Source organism: Ictalurus punctatus, chromosome 3 (assembly GCF_001660625.3).
Source record: "Ictalurus punctatus breed USDA103 chromosome 3, Coco_2.0, whole genome shotgun sequence".
Lineage (NCBI taxonomy): Eukaryota > Metazoa > Chordata > Actinopteri > Siluriformes > Ictaluridae > Ictalurus > Ictalurus punctatus.
This window is the reverse complement of record NC_030418.2, coordinates 22,925,422-22,948,340: the sequence shown is the minus strand read 5'-3', so window position 1 is coordinate 22,948,340 and position 22,919 is coordinate 22,925,422. Positions and strand designations below refer to the sequence as shown.

The following is a 22,919-nucleotide window of genomic DNA, read 5'->3' as shown; positions in this document are numbered from 1 at the left end:
CTCCAAGCATTGAAGGAAAGCAATTTCAAATTTGGGAGTCCATATGATACATATTACTGTCCTCATTCATACATTAGTACAAGTATACCATTTCATACTTTTCTTTTGGGTGTAAAGTTCTAGCCAGTTGCACTGACTTACAGCGGAAACGACTGTAGACTAATAACATTAAAAAATAATCAAATAAACATGTTGCGACAGATTTTCGTAAACAGAGTTATGTCGACTGTTCATCATACTGTGTGCTGAGTTTCATAAGCAGTGTGGTTGAATGAATTTAACAGGATTTGAAAACAAAGTAATGGGATTGGACTGGAATAGTCACTTTTCCTATAGAGAGAAAGAAAGAGAGAACACATAAATATGTGGTACAACAGGAATGCTAAATTAGTCACTACCCATCTAGCTCATCCCCTAAACATATTTCTCCTATTGTGAGGTTCCACCCAAAACCAGGTTACAACACGCTTTACTGTTCGTATTTTAATAATAATTAATTAATAATTTAGAAGAATTAAATGTGTTTTTTGTTTGTTTGTTTGTTTGTTTGTTTTTACAAATATTTGCTTAACTTTTTTGGCCTACACTCAATAACAGCTCTTTTCCAGACATAGCTGGTCCCTTGTAGTTCGGTGTAGGTTTTAACACATTCTTTCTGATGTTTTGTAATGATTCAGAAGTACATCACATAATTGCAATGATACACTTTCTCTTGCCAAAACACACACACACACACACACACACACACACACACAATGTACTTTAAGCAGTTCCATCAGTGTCTGATTAAAAATATATAACTTTATTTAAAGTCCCATCCTGGGTGTTCACAGGACAGGCTCCAGATCTGCTGCAACCCTGACCAAGATAAAGCGGTTAATGATGTTAAATAAATGAATGAGCTTCACACACATTTTGTTCACTGTTATAATTACTTAAAGAACTTAGATCAGATCACAATGCCTTCTGGGCTCATTCCACTACTGAAGTCTAAAGACATGTTGAGATAATACAGTAACGTAACAATCATTAAGATGGAGATAGTGATTGTCCCAAAGGAAAATGGTCAGGGGAAGTCGATAAGGGCATGTTCAAAACAGTCTGAGAACGTAGGCTTGGATGAAATGCAAATACAGTGACATCTACTGGAGACTAGGAATTAATACAGTGATTACACACCTGGGCATGTCATTCAGTGAGCCAACACAAAGATGGTGGATTCTCCTAAAAGCACAAACGAAAACAGTATTTCCGGTCTATGTGACTCTCCTACTGTTGAGCAGCTGGAGGAAATCCTGCACGGAGGTCAGTTATCATGTAACCATGTTGATGAAGTGTGGCCCAGTCTGTTTCTGGGAGACATGTAAGTCTGTTTATGTTTATTATATATTACTAAAGCTTGCATTATCAATAATCTCTTATTGTATAATATATTTCTGACCTTTCTACAGGTACATGTCTCATGACAGATATGGCCTCTGGAGACTTGGTATTACTCATGTTCTGAATGCTGCTCATGGGAAAATGTGTTGCAAGGGTAGTGATGATTTCTATGGTACCACAGTGCAATACTATGGTGTAGCAGCTAATGACCTGCCTACATTTGATATTTCACCTTTCTTCTACCCTTCTGCACAGTATATTCATCAGGCTCTCAGCACTCCCAGAGGTACAACACACTCATTTGTTGTCATCCCACATTTTAATGTGGTAAATTCTGTAATGTCACCATATAAAAATTTAATGAACGCATACTAATATTCTCATTCCCCTGTGGATTGCAACGTATTATGAATTTCTTATTTGCATACTTTTCAGCTTTTGAAATTGTTAATAATGATTTAATAAATTGATCGTTTATAGCCTCTGTGGAATATATCCTCTTCTGAATTTTGCACCTACACAACCTTTGTTCCTTTAAATATCTGGATGCTTTGTAGTTTCCATGTTTTGGAGAATTGATGCAGGATAAGTTCATATTTACTTGTATAGACTTTGTATCAGTTTATTCTGTTTTTAATATCCTGTGTAAACTGTTCGAACTACAAAGACAGTTATCAACTCATTTTCTATTATTTAATATCACTTTTTCCTCAGCCAAAGTCTTTGTGCACTGTGCTGTTGGTGTAAGTCGTTCTGCTGCCCTGGTCTTGGCTTATTTAATGATCTATCACAACTACACCTTAGTGGATGCTATCCTGAAAGTTAAAGAGAAGAGGTGGATTTTTCCAAATCGAGGATTTCTCCAGCATCTTATAAATCTGGATTCTGAACTAAAGAGTGAATCTCAACGTGACTGTCCTGTGCATGGAGAAAACTAATGAGAAATGTATTAGTATATGTAAAACAGAGAATAGGCAAAGATGCTTGAACAGACATATGACAGCATGTAGAATAAGTATATTATTTTTGTCAAAAATCAGCACTTAATAAATATATACACTATATGGCCAAAAGTATGTTAACCATCACACCCACATGTGGCCCTTCTTCAAACTGTTGCTACAAAGTTGGAAGCACACAATTGTACCAAATATCTTTGTATGCTGCAGCGTTACAGTTTCCCTTCACTGAAACTAAGGGGCCCAAACCTGTTTTAGCATGGCAGTGCACCTGTGCACAAAGTGAGCTCTATGAAGACATGCTTTGCCAAGGTTGAAGTGGAAGAACTCAAGTAGTCCTAACCCCAACCCTCCTGAAAACCTTTGGGATGAATTGGAATACCGACTGAACCCCAGGCCTCCTCACTCAACATCAGTGCCTGATCTTGTGGCTGAATAAGCAAATCCCTACAGACATGCTCTACAATCTAGTGTAAAGCCTTCCTACAAGAGTGGAGCTTAAATATAAATATATGAGTTGAATATATAATATATAATATCTGAGATAAATCTGGGTTTTTTATGCGTTTCTAACATTCATTTATTTGTTTGTTTATGTATTTATGAATTTATTTACTCATACTGTAAAATTATAATTTTGTGGTATTTATTGCCCTGTTTAGCGTCTTAATAACATGTTGATGCAGTACCACGTATTGCCACTGGGGGGCTGCAGGCCACTAGTTCAAGTCTGATCTCATCGCTGTGCCTAAACAAAAAATATCATTATCATACCTAATTATCATAGAAATATGGTTATAGTAAAATAAATGAATACATGAATGAATTAAACAGTAGCCTAAAAATACAAAAATATGTTTTTATTAAATAAATCAATAATCCAGAATTAAATCTTTACAAAAAATAAGCAGGAATGATAAACGCATGCATATAAATAATTATAAAAAACAAAGCCAAAATGCATTCATACAGCAGTTGTGTAATTTTCCTACTGTATGAATCAGCTCTGTGTTACAGCACAGCTTTGTACAGCAGGCTGTAATCATAATAATAATAATACTGCTGTGATGTTAGAAATAGGGCAGGACAGCACCAGGAGAGGGCGATGGAGAAATGAGCAGTGATGTGTGGGGTAAACAGTGCCTCTGCCTTGTCTCTGACAGCCTTGTTCTGCTCTGTGGAGTCTGATTATATATAACTTAAGTGTGTCGGATGACTGAGTCGGATACAGAGAGAGCTGCACCTGCTCGCGCCCGTCACACTGTTACAGCACGCGCAGCTCGAGATCCGCTGTTACAGCGCCTGCGGTCTATTTAGACCTTATCCACTGGCTTTAACCGCTAATTCAGAGAGAGATGACATCACAGAAACATAAACAAGGACTGGCTGAAATCAGATCGCTGGAGAATATTCTGGACGGATGCAAACTTGAGCTCAGCGCTGTCGATGAAGTCTGGCCGAACTTGTACATCGGCAATGTGTAAGTGTTACATAACTGATGTATTTCAATATCAATCTAATAAAAAAACACTCTTATAGTTACCGTTTATATGATCCTTACACTCATACCACTTAGACCGAAATAACACAAGAACATGTCTATTACTTCTGATTTATTTTTGTGTTTTGAAACTTAAAGCAGGTTATATCTGCACACACAGTTGTGATGTGTGATACTCTGGGTGAAGACTCAATGTAGACTAAATGTTTTCTCTTTTTTCCAGAGCTTTCGCTCAAAACAGAAGTGCTTTAAAGAAGCTGGGCATCACCCACATCCTGAACGCAGCCCATGCCAAACAGGGCAGTATAGGAGACGAGAGTTATTACGGTACTGAGTTTGTTTATCACGGTATACCAGCGGAAGACTCAGGCAAGTTTGACATCAGCGTGCACTTCCGGTCAGCATCCGACTTTATTCACAAAGCCCTCAAGAAGAAAAACGGTATGAAGTCTGTCCACTGTGGATTTTTATTTATTTATTTATTCATTTATTTATTGCTTAAGGAAAAACAGCCACTGTTTTCCTAAGGACCAAAAAGTGCAACTTTTAGGTCTTAGGTGATTTGATTATTATTGACTAGCGTAACACATATAGTACAGATATAGTACTAATTACTATTACAGATTAGACAGATATAGTACTAATTACTATTACAGCTCGGACAGATATAGTACTGATTACTATTACAGATTAGACAGACATAGTACTAATTACTATTACAGCTCGGACAGATATAGTACTAATTACTAGTACAGATTAGACAGATATAGTACTAATTACTATTACAGCTTGGACAGATATAGTACTAATTACTAGTACAGATTAGACAGATATAGTACTAATTACTATTACAGCTCAGACAGATATAGTACTGATTACTATTACAGCTTGGACAGATATAGTACTAATTATCAGTACAGATTGGACAGATACAGTACTAATAACTATTACAGATTGGATAGATATAGTACTAATTTCTGTTACAGATTGGTGAGATATAGTACTAATTACTAGTACAGATTGGACAGATATAGTACTGATAACTATTATAGATTGGACAGATATAGTACTAATTTCTATTACAGATTGGACAGATATAGTACTAATTATTAGTACAGATTAGACAGATATAGTACTAATTTCTATTACAGATTGGACAGATATTTGTACTAATTACCAGTACAGATTGGACAGATATAGTACTAATTTCTATTACAGATTGGACAGATATTGTACTAATTATTAGTACAGATTAGACAGATATAGTACTAATTACCAGTACAGATTGGACAGATATAGTACTGATAACTATTATAGATTGGACAGATATAATACTAATTTCTATTACAGATTGGACAGATATAGTACTAATTACCAGTACAGATTGGACAGATATAGTACTAAATACCAGTACAGATTGTTCAGATATAGTACTAATTACCAGTACAGATTGTGCATGTCTTGGACATATACAGTGGGGTCCAAAAGTCTAAGGCCACATTGAAAATCTGAAAAAGGTTTTAGTATTTTGAAATATTTAAAAACAAAGAAAGTAAATGTTCAGTAAATGTTGAATATCAATTTTTCTAGGTCCCTATTTAAATGTAAGCAAATTTGTGATAATGACCATGTTAACTGCTTTGTACACAAGATAACATTTTCCTGATGTCTAATCTTTTCTATTGAAGCATTTGAACTAGAAAGATCATAAGGTTTGTGGAGTCCATGCCAGCTCGAGTGCACACTGTCATTAAAGCAAAAAAAAGGGACATACCAAATACTAAGAAATTCTGTAATGTACCCTCAAAGGTACAATCTTGGTCTTTATGATGTACTTTCACTCTAAAATTGCTGAGTTCACAATAACCCAATTTGAGTCCATTTCCAAACCCAGAGCTGAATACCACATGGACTAACCTAGCATAGTTTGTTTTGGTTACTGTGTTGATTTATTTTTTTTTTAAACTCAATTTGTGGGTAAAGATGGGCATTTTTATGTAGCTAGAAGTAACACTAATACTTGTTTAGCAGCCCAAAATGAGGTAAGGTGACCTTAAATATAATTATTTAAGAATTTAATATAACGTTAAACATGTTCTTAGAAAAATACCAATTTATGTTAGCTGGTGTACTTTTTGTCAGCAAGCTAAAACCGCCTGCTAACAAAAACATACATTTCTCTTGAAACTTGAAGCAGTGTGCTGTTCTCCAGGTCCCCAGTTTCTCATTATCAACCCAATTTGGGTCACATTGGCCCAACTGCCTGCCCCAACAAGATGAACCCAGCAACAGAGTTGTAAAAATAACCCAGCATTTTTTTTATAGTGTTCAATTATATTCCTCTACAGATACATTTCTCTAGGGCACTTCTAGAGCGATGGAGACTTTAAGTGAACATTATGTATGTAACTTGTTACTCTTTTAATTATACAGATAGAAAACACATTTGATGATGGTTTTCAAGACACATTTCGTGTTTGCTTGTTTTTACTACTTCCACTGTGTTTATTTTACCCACAGGAAAAGTGCTTGTGCATTGCATTATGGGAGTGAGCCGCTCATCTACTTTAGTCTTGTCCTACTTAATGTTACATCAGCGTCTCACTCTCCGTGCTGCCATCCAACAAGTCATCCAGAGGAGACCGATTTACCCTAACAGGAACTTTCTGGGCCTCCTGCTTGAGCTTGACACACAACTGCTGAGAAAACGAATGATCTGTCCAATTCTCTGACAGCATAACACTGTCACAAACTTTACAATGTGTGTTGTGACAAAGACTATTCTTTTAAAATTGTTTTTTAGTAAAATAAATAAATAATAATTCCTATATTATGTATAAATAGGATTACTACGATTTTTAAATATCTAAATGAAAATCCATGTGGATATGTACATATACTTGTATGTGTACATGTATACTTACATACATATGTGTGCAGTACATGTTTTATATATTTCTCATCTCCTTGCATGTGAATCTAAAAAAAACAAACAGGCTGGATATTTCAGTACATGACAACACAGCCATGACCACTGACCAGGTCTTATTCTTAACAGCAGTTATATTTATAGCAGAACAGATGTAATGGAGCAATGACCTGTGTGTCCCTGTAATTCCTGGATCATGATCCTCTCTGCCATCTAATCTTCAAACCCACCAATAGAAATAATCAATTTGAAAAAATAGGTGAAATGAAGAGTACCTTCAGACTGGCTGGCAACGGTCTGGGATGTTAAGACTACAGCTCCCCTGTTTAAGCGCCAACTGTGGAATTGTGCATTCTGCTTCCTGATGAGGAGATGTTCGAACCATCTTCAGTAACTACTTTTATCCTGGTCTGAGATGGATCTGGAGTCTATCCTGGGAACACTGGGCATGAGGACATGATGCAGGAATACACTCCATATAGGAGGCCAGTCCACCACAGAGTGACACACGCATATTCATAAATAGGGGCAATTTGGAAAAACTCACTGAAAAATTCACTTTATTGGCATGTTTTTTTGGAGAAACCCAGAAGAAACATACATGGACATAGGGAGAACATGCATAGAAACTTTAAACCGAGCTCAGGATCAAACTGAGGACCCTGGAGCTGTGAGGAGAAGATAAGGCTGATCAGTGTGTTCACAAGACGTCCTTATTCGAGAGAGGTAGATTTTATTCAAGCATGTACAATGAACACTAAATTATTAGCGACAGGCTGTGGTGGTAAAGCATGACAAAATAAAGTCATTATATACATTATACATCATCATGCACATCGTTAAGGACATATACATTGTGGTTGTGTAATTATCCTCAATTTATTTATATGCCATTACTCGGATCATTAGGGATTCTAAAACAGCGGTATTCAATCTTCTCTGCAAAGAGCCGTTGTGGCTCCAAGCTTTCATTCGAACCAAATAGGATTCTCAAAATAGTCATTTGAGGACCAAGCTCAACTGATTAAACGGGTGGAACCAGGAGTGTTTCTGCTTTTTTGAAAGGAAACCTTGAGTCACACCGTCCGTTTTCAGAGAAATCTGAAGATCCATTCTCTACAGGCTCGTGCATGAAATGCAGAAAAGAATCGATTATTGCTGTACTTTATATTATAATCATGTAATTGATTTGAAATATTTTATATATACTTTGTCAATGAACTACATTCTTGAAACAATGTTTTTAACTGTTAATTGATGTGATTTCATCTATTTCAGTGAATTCAGTTAACAGTTGTATTTTGAGGTGGGGTGTATGCAGTTTTGAAAAACAATTGTGAACCCATTTCTAAGATCAATATTTTGAACTGATATGTGATGAATGAATGAATTAAATGTTGATTAATACTCTTAAAGAGTAACAGTTTAAAAATGTCATTGAGTTGTCAGATGTAACAGAACTTTCTAACAGAATAATGACTGTTTCCAAAGGAGGACAAATTGCTACTATTGTACAAACCAAGCGAATAAAGGTTGTTTACACAGTCTGAGACTGAAATATCATTTGAAAAATAAAGTAATTTTATGAGGAATATGATTCGGCCGTCTTTGTTGTTAGGATTAAGCCCCAGAGCTCTCACATGCCTGTTTTCCTGACAGTGTAATATTTTGCTTCATAATGGGAGCACATTAATAAGCTATTAGAGTCAACATCAAGGTGGAAGAAAGACTCCATAATATATTTAACACAGACACTCATATCCTGTTGGATTCATGCTGTTTGCGAAATGATCCTTGCAAGAAAGAACGGCCTCAAACAGGGCCGATAATAAAATTAGTTCTTCCTGTTGGAGACATTGACTCCATTCTGGAGTCCATCACCAGGCCTGCAGTAATCCTCAGGAGAAATGTGTGTCCTAATGGGCTTTTATAATCTGCTCCCCTGAGGACTCTAATCCACAGGCGGATGACACAATATGAAGCAGGAATGAACACTCAGTTAAGTGGGATTTTCAGCACCATGAATTACTTACCGTGGAGTATTTGTGAGTTTAAATGCTGGAGTGATACAGCTCTGGATTTCATGCACTATAATATCTAGTGATGTAGGAAATCTGCATTGCAAAACGATTGCTTGATTCTTATTTGACATCTCATTAGATATTTTCTTTCTGTACTTAGTGGCTATTTTGGCATAGATATGTGTTGTTCATTGCAGTTTGCTTTTCAGTTGTAATTAGAACAGATGCTTATTGTTTATCCATCATGAGCAGAATATATCCTGGCATCTCTGATGGCCAAAAGGTCGTGACATTCCTTAAATCCAGTGGTCATTACATATTAAAATGATAACAGTCTTGACCACGGCTCCTTGTGTTACTGTATATCTGCAGCAGAGGGCGGCGCGTCTCTATAAACCAGATGTGAGTGGCATCTCCTTTACAATATCTACAAGGTCTTGTGAGTGGCTGGTGATTAATATTTCCTCCTTTAACCTTTGAGGATCTGTTAGTGTGTTCAGTCACAGTCTACACACCTTTGCTATTCATTTCATTGTAGTTTCTGACAAATCTATAGTAATTACTAAATAATGTTTTATAACCATGAGTGACTTATCAATATTTAGAATCAATACATGGACTTTTTTTTAGTTTAAACATCTTTTATTAACATACTAGTGAGATATTTTCACATTATGTTTCCCACATTACCCACAATGTCATTCCACTACCAACAGATAGTGGTGCCAGTGGAAATTCATCTCTATACTAATGAGACCAATGCATCAGTGCTTTAGTATTTTATTCTGTCCAGCTCTCTCACCTCCTCATCTGTGCACTCTGCTCAATCACATAATGTTTCAAAAGCTTCACCTTTCATGTTAACGCCATCATGCTCATCATCTCATAGATTGCAAGCAAGCCAGGCCTAGTCTCTGCTGTTACTCTGGTGGAGTCCCCACTATTTCTAAGTTGAATTTTTCATTAATATGACATGGAATATCACAGGAAAATGGTGACTTAGGTTTTTAGTAGCAAACAGTGAAACGTGACTATTATCCATTATGTTTGAGATCAGTGAAAATAGTTTTTTTCTCCTATGAACACCCATTGTTGCTGCTCTAGCATGTCAGAGCAACACAACCACAAAATTCTCTCATGAACAGCAAAAATGCATTACTAACCAACAAATTAGCAGCATTATTGCTAAGCACTTTATTTCAATATTAACATAGCTAATGTGTTTCAAGTTGGAGTATTCCTTTATGTGTACTGAAACTAATTGCAAAACCAGCAGCATTCAGAAGCAGCAGGTATATGTTTGCCTTGATTCCCACCATGCTTCTGGAGTGTGATGGGGTAATATTAAGCAGAATCAGAAGATGCAAGCCAAGAAGCCAGACACACACCAGTCCTCGGATACACATCTCCTTCGGGGAACATCCGACTTCCTGATTAGTCGCCTGGCATTCAGTGCATTCTGATAAATCATAGTAGAGGCAGAGAAGTAGGGAAGTGAGGAGAAGACAATAACTGCACTGAGGCATCATCTCACTGTATCCCAGGCCAAGTTTTCCTCCCTGGACTGCCTGCATAGGGAACAGAAGACACTGAAAGGACACTGATCATGGAATTAATCTCCCTTGAGTACTTCTGGCAACTATTTAACTGCTTTAGCTCCTTTTTGATCCGGAGAAAGCAAATGTTTGAATGTCACGTTTTTCTATATTACAACATAGATGTTTACTGAGGCACAAAATCATGCAGCTATGAATAACATTTTTTTTAACAGTATATTCATCTTCAGTAAACTCTTTATCCTGGTCAGGATCACGGATCTGGAGCCTATCCTGGGAACACTAGGCATGAGGTAGGAATACACCCTGGCTGTGATGCCAGTTCATCATCCACACACATGTTTATACACTCTTTCACACCTATTAGCAATGGAGAGTGTCCAATCCACCTACTGGTATGTTTTGGAGGTGGGAGGAAACTGGAGAACATGGAGGAAACCCACGCAGACAAGCAAAACTCCATACAGACAGTAACCCGAGCTCAGGATCACTGAAGTGACCCTGGAAATGTGAGACGACAATGTTAAGTGCTGCACCATGCCATCCTTTAATTATAATTTCATAATAATTTACTATTTTAATAAGTTGCTCTGCTGCCCTCTGCTGATAGTGAGTTCTATTTCCAGACTGTCACGGTGCAATAATACTGTTGATACACATCAGTAGCATCAGCCATTAAGATAAGTGAGCCTATAAATGCTTCCTATGGGTGTAATGGATAATTACCACTTTGATATAGTGTGTGTATACACACACACACAGCTGCTATATGTGGCAAGAGCTCAAATAATAAATAAATGGAAAGATAGTACAGTTAGCATAGGCAACTATTTAACATATCGTGTTACAGTCAAAGCAGATCCTGAACAGAAACAGGTTGGTGTGGCTTTCACACCCAGGCTGTTAATTCCCTTTTATTGACTTCATAAAGTTGTAATTACTGCAGACCTTCAAGCCTCCTGCACTGGCAGACAAAGCTGCTCGTGGTAACAGCAGGTGAAAAACACAGCTGTTAATGAGAACTATTTATCCCAACTGCTTGATTTGGGGAACCCTGCAATAACACAAGGAAAAATAAAGGCGTAAAAATGACTAATGCACGGCCCCAAACATTACACACAAACATCCTCATAAAGCTCGAGAGCAACCAGAGCTCAGACAGACAGTTTGGCAGCAAGAAAAGTTCTACTGTACATATTTTGCACATATTCATGATCACAGAAATGCTCACACAGAGCTTCACAGGCTAATACTAACACCACTGAATAAAGTCAGAAAGAGAAAGAGCACTTACAAGGTTTCTAAAATCAAACCAGGCTACCCGCTAAGAACTGCAAGGGGCTTTTGTTGCCAGTGAGGTTTATAATTATCCACCATTTAAAAAAGGAAGCAGCCTCCAGAGGCATATCTGCGGACTGGCTGTCGACGACGTCCCTGACCAAGGAGAAAAGAACCGACGACCTGAGAGAGGAGAAAAGAGACCGGAGCTGAAAAATGTAAGTTCACTCAGGTTGAGAATTTTTCAGCTCCAGAAAACTTTTAAAGAGGCCAAGCTATATGAAACGCATGCATTTTTATTTTGGCATCCACGTTTTTCCTCTACACACAAGCTGTAAACGCGATCCGAATATGACCACAGTCGATGAATCTTGAGTGGGATGAGCTCCCGGAAAAAAGCGATCTCGATTCTTTGAAGACTTTGAAGCTGTTGAGAACTGAGTGTCACCAAACACTCAGCCTCTTAGATACAGACATGTTTCACAAGCCTTGGCCTCAGGTGGGCTTAACCAGTCTGAAAATGGTAGTTGAATGAAAATGCTTTCACTAAATGCTTTAGTGGAAAATCAAAAATGCTAGCAGGTAGACAGGAGGCCAAACAGGGCAATGTAGCCTGTCATGTTACTTGGGAAATAACTCATGCTGCCATAAGGTGCAACATACAACTTTATCACAGTAAATTTAACCAATGCCTCTTGTACACATACTCAATAAATCTTTGAATCCATTAATATTAAAACTCAAACATTAAAAGCCCAAATGGAAATATAAATCAATGTATGTTTTTATTCTAGGTCGTCTCTTAAGGAGCTCTGCGAATATGAAACACCATCCGTTGCTGAACTGCAGGACTTCCTGTTGGGTGACAGGCACCCCACTGGACATATCAACCAAGTGTGGCCCAATGTGTACATTGGCAATGAGTACGTACCAGGCAGCAGGCCGACCATTCATAAGGCAAATTCATGGAGTAACAGGCTGAGCACACAGCTGAATACATGTGTGTTTAGTGTCACATAGGGCTATGAGTCAGCTGCTTTACAGAGATGTTTGCACTTGTAGAAGATTAGCTCCCAGTTCACTCCTTCTTAAGATGTTGAAAAATGAACACGACCAAAGCATCAGTATAAAACTATTGAGTCATGAGGGTAGAGTAAAAGTAAGTGTGGTGTTGCAGTACAGTCCTTTGCTACTAGAAGTAAAGTCAGTAAAGTAAATTATTGACCATTCCAAATGTCTTTTCTTTTTTTTTTTTTTTTTCAAAAAAGCTCTCCCACTGGAAATGAAGTTTGTATTTTTTCTGCAGAGTTGCAGCCCGTGACAAGTCAATGCTGTACAGTATGGGGATCACCCACATAGTCAATGCAGCCAGCGGCCCCCCTCATGTAAACACTGGACCGCGCTTCTACAGAGACATGGCTGTAGATTATTATGGGGTGGAGGCCGATGATTCTACAGACTTCAACATAAGTGTTTTCTTCTACCCAGCAGCAAGATTTATAGGTGCCGCATTGTCCAATAAAGGCAAGTGACACATTAAGACATAAAACAGGTAACAGTTGATCCCTAGTGAATCCTAAATGATTTCAAATGAATTTCCAAATCAGCTGTCACATCACCTTTTCACACCCTAGATAAAACAATTTTATTTACTACTGACAAACTCTTCCATTTCAGGGAAAGTGTTTGTGCATTGCTTGATGGGGGTCAGCCGCTCTGCCTCGCTCGTCTTGGCCTTTCTTATGATCTGTGAAGAGTTGACCTTAAAGGAGGCAGCACGAGTTGTTCGCCAACACAGAGACATTTGCCCCAACCCTGGCTTCCTCAATCAGCTCCGTCACCTCGACATGCGCCTCGTGCGCGAAAGGAAGAGGAAACTTGAAGCTTTCAAGCTATAAATAAAATAAAAACCTCACAATTCAACAATGTGACAAAATCTATTTCAAAAGTATGTACCCTCCAGCTTTCAGGCCTGGTGTTTTGATCCATGGCAACAACTGATTTACTCATTTACCAATATTCCTTTCATGACGGTAGCAAAGTGGATATAGGAGGGACAATTGAAGCCTTTGCCCATAAATAGTTATTAACTTCCAAAGACTGCAGGGTTGCAAAATAAATGGCAGGTTTGTTTTAATTCCTTCCAGATGGCACGTACTTTGAACTTGTTCCAAAAGGAGCCTATGAGCATGTGTTGTTTCTTTTTAAACTCTTGTGAAATGAGATGGTTGTGGCCTGCTTTTTATCATATGAAGGTGGAACAGGAGAAACATGCACGGCTGGATGTCTTGAAGTCCCGATCCCCTGCAGAGACTCTCTAATGGGTATCATATGCTCTAATATGTTTATAAGTTCCACACAAAACAATGTGACCTGATCCATTGATTTTAGCCATGTAAAATAAATAAATAAATAAATAAAGATTGCTTTCTGAATGAATGCATTCATAAAATATATTAAATACATTCACCGTCCACTTTAATAGGAACACTTGTCCTTTCTTGAACTACATGAATGTGTTCCATTGTAAACTTTTTCATTATATCAATTATTATCTAATTTCTTATGAAAATATGCATTAATACACCCACTCACACTCAATTCTGAAGGTGAATTTGAGGTTTTCAGATTCACAGTTAAGATCTGTTCCTGAAGCTCCACCCAACAGACACAGTATGAGACAGCATCTATATCTGACTTGTGGTGTCTGCTATGGACAAACAGCCTGCCTTCCAGTGCTGTCAGTCATGTTTGGCACAGTAAGGGGGAAGGAGATGACTGAGTTATGGCCTATCGCACAGTGTTTTAGTGTTCATCCAACCCTCTGCAAACAAACAATCTGAGCATCAGGACTGTCCAGGAAAACACCACAGGACTCCCGCGGACATATTCATAGACAAATAAACACAGCGCCGTTACAAGCTTTGAGGAGCAGGAAACTAGTTTGACATGACCGTATGAAAATAAATACAGTAAACACGATCAACTGCAGAATCATGGAAATGAATAACATGTGCAGCGCGTGAGTGGTCATTTGAACAAACATGAGGAGACGCTGTGTAGTGGCGCATTTTTTCCTGTAAAACATTTCAAAAGTTTTGCCAGTCCCAACATTTTATATTTCATGAAGCATCCCTTTGAGAGAATAGCAGAACTGACCTTCTTCATGCAGAACCATTGCAAAATTTGATACCTTTTTATGATGGTGTGGAATAGCTAATTAAAAAAACTTAACCTAAAGAAATGGCAAATTCAGAAACTGTGATCTTTGTGCCACACCATCCTACTCATCAAGGAGGGGTGGGGTGGGGTGGGGTGGAGGGTTATCCATGTTCATGGTTGATAAAGAGCTTAGGGAAATGGGAATTGATGTTCAACTGGCAGCACGGCAGGTGTTCCTGTCTCCTACCTCCAGGGTCCCCAGGTTTGATCCTGAGCTCGGGTTATAGTCTGTGCAGAGTTTGACATGTTCTCCACATGTCTGTGTGGGTTTCCTCCGACCTCCATGGACTGGCATCCCATCCAGAGTATATTCCAGCCTCATACCCAGCGTTCCCAGGATAGGCTCTGCTTGGTTGGAATGAAAACCTGCACCCACACCGGCCCTTTCTGGATAAGATTGGACACCCCTGCTCTAGATCCACCATGAGCCTGACTAGGATTAAGCATTAACCGTAGAATGAATTAGAGAAATCAGAGAAACAATAAGACAAAAGAAGAACACTGCAATTTCAGTGTGTGATAAAGGCATAGACTGTGAACTGACATCACACACTTTGTTAATTCAGATGATGGGATCTTACACACCATGTCCCTTTAGGCAGGGTAATAGTTAACTCATCCAAAGTATTTCCACTCCCGAAGCCGAGGCTGTCATTACACAAACTGGAAAGTCTGACATATGTGACTTTCAACATGACTGCAAATCTATTGTGATTAGACAACTGAGTAAGACAGGGTGATTGGGTAGTAAGCTATTTTGGTACGTGAACCAAACATGATCTCATTCTCAATATATTTCTCCTGTCTTATATAGGCCAACTCGCTGTCATCTTTCCTCGTGATGTGTTAGCGCCTCAGCCGTTACATCACTGTCGAAAAGAGCAGAGCTTTCTGCCAAACTTTCTAGCAGAAGTTGAAAAAAACAACTTAAGGGAGCTAATTGAAAACAATAATTATAACCACTGACTGATAGTTCAGTACACTTGACAAATTAATTTGGAGATTTATGGAAAACGTTGGATCACAACTCACCGTTGGTGTAAAGAATGACTCAACTCCTCTGTACACTGCGGGGGCTGCTGTGGCCGCAATACACATTCTGAAGAGCGGCTGGCTATTAATAACCTCCTCTAGGCTGTTATCTCAGGTGCACACTATGAATAACACCTTCCCATCTCATAGCACGTACATTATCCCCACACATTCTCCACCACCCTCACGCTGGTTACATTTTATTTTAAAAAGCACATAAAGCATTATGATGGAAGTGTGGTGCTAAGCGTTATTTGTCCATAATGGTATGATTTTTGATTTATGAAAATTTAGACAGGATCTCACAACCGAAGCAGCACAGTTACATTATTTGTTGGGGACGAGAAGAAAAAAAAAAGAAAAAAAAGAAAAAAGAAAAGAAAGAAATTTCAAGGTTGAAGGCGTAAGTGAACCTGACAAAACAATAAAAGGAATCCAACATGACCAACTTAATGACTCCCCTGTCAAGGTGAGTGATGGCAGTGAGCGAGGATGTGAGTGAGAAAAACACACACACACAGTGCTGATGGCTCTGAACACTCTCTCTCCAGAGATGATTCATGTGTCCTTTTCACATATCTGGGAAGCGAAAAGCAATTACCATCCCATTTGCAGCGGCCAAGCTCGCATTACAGACACTCCGTTAAAGTCTGCTAAAAAAAAATAAATAAAAAAAGCACCAAAAAAAAAAGCACATTTTTGGATTAAATTACAAACCCTGCTCTGCTGAGATTTCCTATTTTTGTCAAATTGGACTCTTTTAGTCAGTGGGCCCCAGGAAGGACAGCTGCCTGTAGGAGGGCACAGGCGGTAGTGTGAGGAGGGAATAATTGGCTGGTGGAATTGAGCCCAGGCTGAGGCGTCTCCTGCGGGACTGCAGACACACTCCCTGACCTTTTAGCAGATTTTCCATCTCCATGACTCTGATTTGATCTGTCATAAGCCAAAAACACGTTCTGTCTCAATGGATTCGAAATACAAAGCCTTTCATATGTATACTTTGAGTGAACAAAACATTGAACACCTACAATAACACATACAGATATGTTTTATAGGAGTTAGGAGCAGAGGTGGGAAAGGTACTTTAACCAAGGTAAAGTGCAATTACTCATGTACATAAATACTTTGGTAAAGGAAACTGAAGTACAGGTTTAAATCCTTCATTCATGCTAAAGTAGATTTTTTTTTTCATTGCTTGAAAAGTACAAGAAAATGTCTGTCTCAAATCACACACTGATTTTAATGACTGATGCTGAATTAGTTCCCCTTTCACCACATGGACCAAGGAATGTGGGGAAACATTGGCTAAGGCTAACTAACAACCACTTCACTAACTACCAGTGTTGGGTAAGATACTTTAAAAAAAGATTAGCCTATTAAGTATAGCTTTATTAGACCATTTAAATACAAAAAAGTTAACAAATAATACCAATAAGAGCTACTACTTCAGAGTAGCCGAGTTAAATTAGAAAACAAATTCTCTTTAGAAGATGAATTTGGATTTTAAATAACAGAATGGTTTAAAGTCTATACACATACATCATAAGCAACTGTAAGTGAATTACTTAAATAAAAAAAAGAAGAGTAATCCCTTACTTTACTTTTTCTATCAATCTATTTTCCATAACGCTTATCCTACACTGGGTCGCGGGGGAGCCTGGAGCCTATCCCAGGAGACTCTGGGCACAAGGCAGGGGAAACCCTGGACGGGGTACCAACCCATCTCACACACAACAGACAATTTGGAAATGCCAATCAGCCTATAACACATCTTGGAACTGGGGGAGGAAATCGAAGTACCCAAGGGAAACCCACGAAACATGCAAGGTCTGCGCACGCGGGCGGAGGCAGGAATCGAATCCCCAACCCCAGAGGTGCGAGACAAATGTGCTAACCACTAAACCACCATGCCAATTTACTTTTTTCAAATACTAGCTGAATGCTAATAGCTAGCTGCCACGGTATAAACTGCCTTGATAAGTTCAAAGTGTGCATAGAAGATAGATTACAGTGATGGGTATTAGGTCTCCTTCTTGCTGGAATATGAATCAACTCTCTTTAAGATGATGCTTTACAAAATTCATGATTATAGAGATTTTTCTTTTGAAATGTAGAATGTCAAAGTCAAAAGTATTACTTGAAAGAAAAACATAGGTAAAGCAGAGATGCTGAGAAATCTAACTCGTACTCTCATCTGGTTACAAGACAGTAGAATTATAGTCGTGTTTGTACTGGTCTCTTAGAGGAAAAGTTTGATTATTTTTTCCTCAAATCTTAACCATCAACAACAACAAAAAACCTCTTTATGCAAACAATTATGGGAATTACTGAAGCATACTTTAACCTTATGGAATCGATAGATGCATCCAAATCAGTCACATCATTATTATTCTGGTGAAAATCAAGCAGGTAGAAACAGAGGGAAAAAATGAGGCCTTGATTTGAAGAGATTTACTTTATTTGTCGATTAAAATCAATGACTGACAGACAATACTAACATCAGGTAGGTTTATGCAGGTGGGAAAGGCGTGGAAATATAATCGTATATTAAGGAGGCAAAATGAGGTGTATTTTAAAAAGAACAGCCAGGTCCTCACATTATGCACTGACACAGTTCATTTACATTTCTTCATTTGCAGACACTTTAATCCAAAGCGTCTAACAAGTGAGACAGGACCTAATCCACACACAGAACTTAAATAGTTTTGTTTAAAGGTGCAAAAGTGGCTCTCTGGCAGTTCTTGGGTTTGAACTAACAACCTTCTGGTCATTCCTGCAGAACCATAACCACTGGTCATCATAAGTTTTAAACACAAGCATACACAGTGTGTATTCACCCACCTTGATCTTTACCACAGTGTCTAGTGTTACAACCTGGAACTGAAATGGACTTGGGATTGTGTCATGAATCTACACAAAATAGTCCATAATATTGAAGTTTCCATAATTAATTTACAAATAAAAACGTTTTTAAAAAATGTGATGGCACAAGAATTCAACCCCTAAATTAGATCTGGTATATCCAGTTACCATCAGAAGTCATATAATTAGTTGTACAGAGATCACCTGTGTGCAATTAAAGTATCAGATGATCTCAATATAAATACACTTGGACCAAGGAGTTATGGGAACATGTCTGAAGAAATAATCAGGTTTTTGATCAAATAAATAAACAAATAAATAGAAATCCCAAACTTTAAACAGTTGGTGGTGCACAATTAAAACTGGGTAAAAAGAGAGCATTTGCCAGAGAAGCAGCAAAGTCCATTTCAGTTCCAGGTTGTAACACTACAGAATGTGGAAAAGTTCTCAGGGGGAATACTTATGCAAGGCAATGTAGTTATAAATGAATTTATGCAAGTTTATGCAAAACCTGCAGCACCTGCTGCGTGGTCAGAGAGGTTTTTCATTAAAGAAACCAACAGAGACCTACCTGATTTGCACAGAGAGCAAGACACTAAACAGCCAAGGAGCTTCTGAACACCACTGGGGTCTCAAAACAGGTGTATTACAAGCCACAAATCTGTGCAGTACATGAGATGGCAGCCTTCATGGCATAAAGAAGCCATTCCTAATGTTTAGTGCACTTTAATGCGGTCTGCAGTCTCAGTCATTTCCAAATATAGAAGCTTATCATCGAGAGACTACTGATCCTCTGCAAATGCTGCAGTCAGCATGAGCAAATTGTTCCTGACCTTCTGACATCCTCCACAAATCCACGGCTATATTATCAACACGACATCATGCCTCAGTGATGAAATGAAATGTCTACAGAATTTTTGAGGGCTTTTTTGAGTACCTTCTCGCTCTCTTATTCATTCATTCATTCATACATACACACTGCTGTTTCTTCTTCCCATCCTGGTTTCTTCTGTTTTTTTTGTGTATGTCTCATACCAAATTATTTCAGGAAATAAAACAAAATCTAAGATAAAACAAAGGCAACCTGAGTAAACAAAAAATACAGTTTTTAAACGATAATGTTATTTATTGAAGCAAAAAAAGTTATCTAATACCAACTGGGCCTGTGTGAAAATGTAGTTGCCCTTATAGTTACTAATTCCCCAAATCTATGAAGCTACATTCATAATGGGGTTCAGCTGGACTAGACACAACCAGACCTGATTACTGCAAACCCTGTTCAATCAAATCAACACTTAAATAGAACTTTTTCAACAGCATGAAGTTGGTTAAAAGGTCTTACCCAGTAACACACTATGCCAAAATTGAAAGAAATTCCAGAAACTATGAGGAAGAAGGTGGCTATTTGAAAGGCTCTGGGACTCCAAAGAACCATAATGAGAGCCATTCCTGCCCAGAAGTGGCCAACTTTCCAAAATTCCTCCAAGAGCACAGCAACTACTCATCCAGGAAGTAAGAAAAGAGCCAAGGACAACATCAAAGGACCTACAGGCCTCTCTTGCATCAATAAAGGTCACTGTTCATGACTCCACTATCAGAAAGACACTGGGCAAAAATGGCATCCATGGAAGAGTGTTGAGGCAAAAACCAGTGCTAACCCAGAAGAACTAAGGCTTGTCTGAATTTTTCCAAAAAACACCTTGATGATCCTCAAACCTTTTGGGAGAATGTTCTGTGGACTGATGATTTGAAAGTGGAACTGTTTGGAAGACAGGAGTCCCATTACATCTGGCATAAACCAAACACAGAATTCCACGAAAAGATCATCATACCTACAGTCAAGCATGGTGGTGAGGGTGTGATGGTGTGGGGATGCTTTGCTGCTTCAGGGCCTGGACAACTTGTAATAATTGAGGAAAACATGAATTCTGTTCTCTAACAGAAAATCCTAAAGGAGAATATCTGGTCTTCAGTCCGCAAGATGAAACTGAAGTGCAACTGGATTATACAGCAAGACGATGATCCAAAGCATATGAGTAAATCCTAGTCCTAGAAGTAAGTGAAAGTCTGATCTCCAGATATCGGAAGCATTTGGTTGCAGTTATTGCTGCTAAAGGTGGCACAACCAGATTTTAAGTTTAAGAGAGCAATTAGTTTTTCACACGGGTGAGGGGTGTTTGATCACGTTTTTTGCATTAATAAAATAAATAGATAAATAAATAAAAACTGTATTATGTCAAAACAGTGACAGTAAGAAGACAGTCACAGTCTCAAACAGCAGGCAAAATAAAATGCACTCTAGCTCTTTGTACTCTTGTGTGCCAGGACTATTCTAGATACTGGGGCAGAGGTCCCCACACACACACACACACACACACACACACACACACACACACACACTTCCACCATCAACCCCTCCTTCATGCTGCTAAGTGCAAACCTCGTAACTCAATGGCCTAAAAATATAATTTGGGGTCTGGAGTGTGTTATGGACTGACCAGACATGTGCAGCGTGTACTCGGAGTGAACATCAGACAGATTGTGTTGACGGTAAGCACTTAAATATGAATGTATATTGATTTACCATTTCCGGATCAAGTGTGGATTCATAACAGCAGTTAGTGTCAACCGTTATTGACTGTTACCAGCACTGGAAGTGTGTGTTGTAACTGAAATCTGGAAAGGTGCAACAAAATCTGAATTTAATATAAAATGTGGTAGGGTGATTTAATGACTAGGATACAATTTAGCCCTTGTAACTCTTAAGTCAGGCAAAAATAGCTCATTTATACAAGGACAGTGGCTGCATTTTGCTCTAAAATGAGTAACAGGTTGAATGTTCGGTAAAAGAGGTTTTTTTTTTAAAGACAGAATTAGCAAATAGAACTAGCATCTATGCTAATGATTAATTCATTCATTAATTTATTCATCTTCAGTATCCACTTCACCCTGGTCAGGGTCACATGGATCCAGAGTCTATCCCAGGAACACTGGGTATAAGGCAGACACACACTCTGGATCAGATGCCACACATTTTTCACACAGTCATTCATACCTGGGGCAGATTATCTTAGCCAGTCCAGCATGTTTCTTGAAGGTGGGATTTAAACTAAAGAACCGGGCAGAAACCCATCACGGTCAGGATTGAACACTTGATTTGAACTGGCATTTAAAACACTTTCATGAGCAGTGCCTAAATCTTTTATTAAGAGAATTGGAGAATTCATGAAAAGCTTTTGAGAGAGAACATCAACCCTTAATGATCATTATTAGTCAGTTGATTGAGACACAGTGTAGATGTAATTTAGTGGTGGCTGCAACACAAACTATTAGACCTCCATATGGGCAAAATGTCTGTTCTGTGTTCACTCTATGAACATTTTCTGTGAAGGAGAAGGAACAGACAACAGTTAATTGATTAGCTGCCAATATTTTGTTATACAGCAAATAACCTTGAAATGTAATAAAAATGTAATAAAAGTGTAAAGGCAGACTGTGTCTGATGAACAGATATACAGTGATCAGCCATAACATTAAGTACCTGCCTAATATTATGTAGCCCCTTCCCTCTCCCTTGTGCCACCAAAACAGCTCTGGCATGTCGAGGCATGGACTCCATAAAGACCTCTGAAGGTGTGCTATGGTATCTGGTACCAAGACGTTAGCAGCAGATCCTTTAAGTCCTGTAAGTTGTGAGGTGTTCTCTCCATGGATCGGAATTTTTTGTCTAGCATGTCTCACAGTTGCTTGATTTGATTGAGATCTGTGGAATTTGGAGGCCAAATCAACACCTTGAACTCTGTCACTCCTAAAACCAACCATCCATCCATCCATCCATCCATCCATCCATCCATCCATCCATCCATCCATCCATCCATCCATCCATCCATCCATCTTCAACCGCTTACTCCTTTTCAGGGTCGCGGGACTCCTAAAAACATCCCGAACAATTTTTGCAGTGTGGCAGGGCGCATCATCCTGCTGAAAGAGGCCACAGCCATTGGGGAATACTACTGCCACAATGGGGTGTACTTGGTCTGCAACAAATGTTTAGGACAGTGATACATGTCAAAGTAACAGACACATGAATGTCCAGATCCAAGGTTTCCCAGCAGAACATTGCCCAGAGCATCACACTGCCTCAGCCGGCTTGCCTTCTTCCCATAGTGCATCCTG

The 22,919-nt window shown here is 38.6% G+C and overlaps 2 protein-coding genes across 2 annotated transcripts; both read left to right on the top strand.

Annotated features, from left to right (window-relative positions):
• The first annotated feature begins 784 nt into the window (after nucleotides 1–784).
• Nucleotides 785–8,364, top strand: si:ch211-223p8.8 (dual specificity protein phosphatase 13A family protein). The gene is made up of 6 exons (XM_053679048.1): nucleotides 785–1,363; nucleotides 1,452–1,669; nucleotides 2,098–2,318; nucleotides 3,686–3,822; nucleotides 4,067–4,284; nucleotides 6,364–8,364. The coding sequence occupies exons 1-6, from the start codon at nucleotides 1,212–1,214 to the stop codon at nucleotides 6,573–6,575; spliced, it is 1,158 nt and encodes a 385-aa protein (XP_053535023.1). The 5' UTR covers nucleotides 785–1,211; the 3' UTR covers nucleotides 6,576–8,364.
• Nucleotides 8,365–10,865: 2,501 nt separating this feature from the next.
• dusp13a (dual specificity phosphatase 13a) lies at nucleotides 10,866–14,062 on the top strand. Its single transcript, XM_017464129.3, has 4 exons — nucleotides 10,866–11,845; nucleotides 12,422–12,550; nucleotides 12,934–13,151; nucleotides 13,305–14,062. Coding segments are annotated over exons 1-4 (570 nt in total). The 5' UTR covers nucleotides 10,866–11,843; the 3' UTR covers nucleotides 13,526–14,062.
• The last annotated feature ends 8,857 nt before the right edge of the window (nucleotides 14,063–22,919 follow it).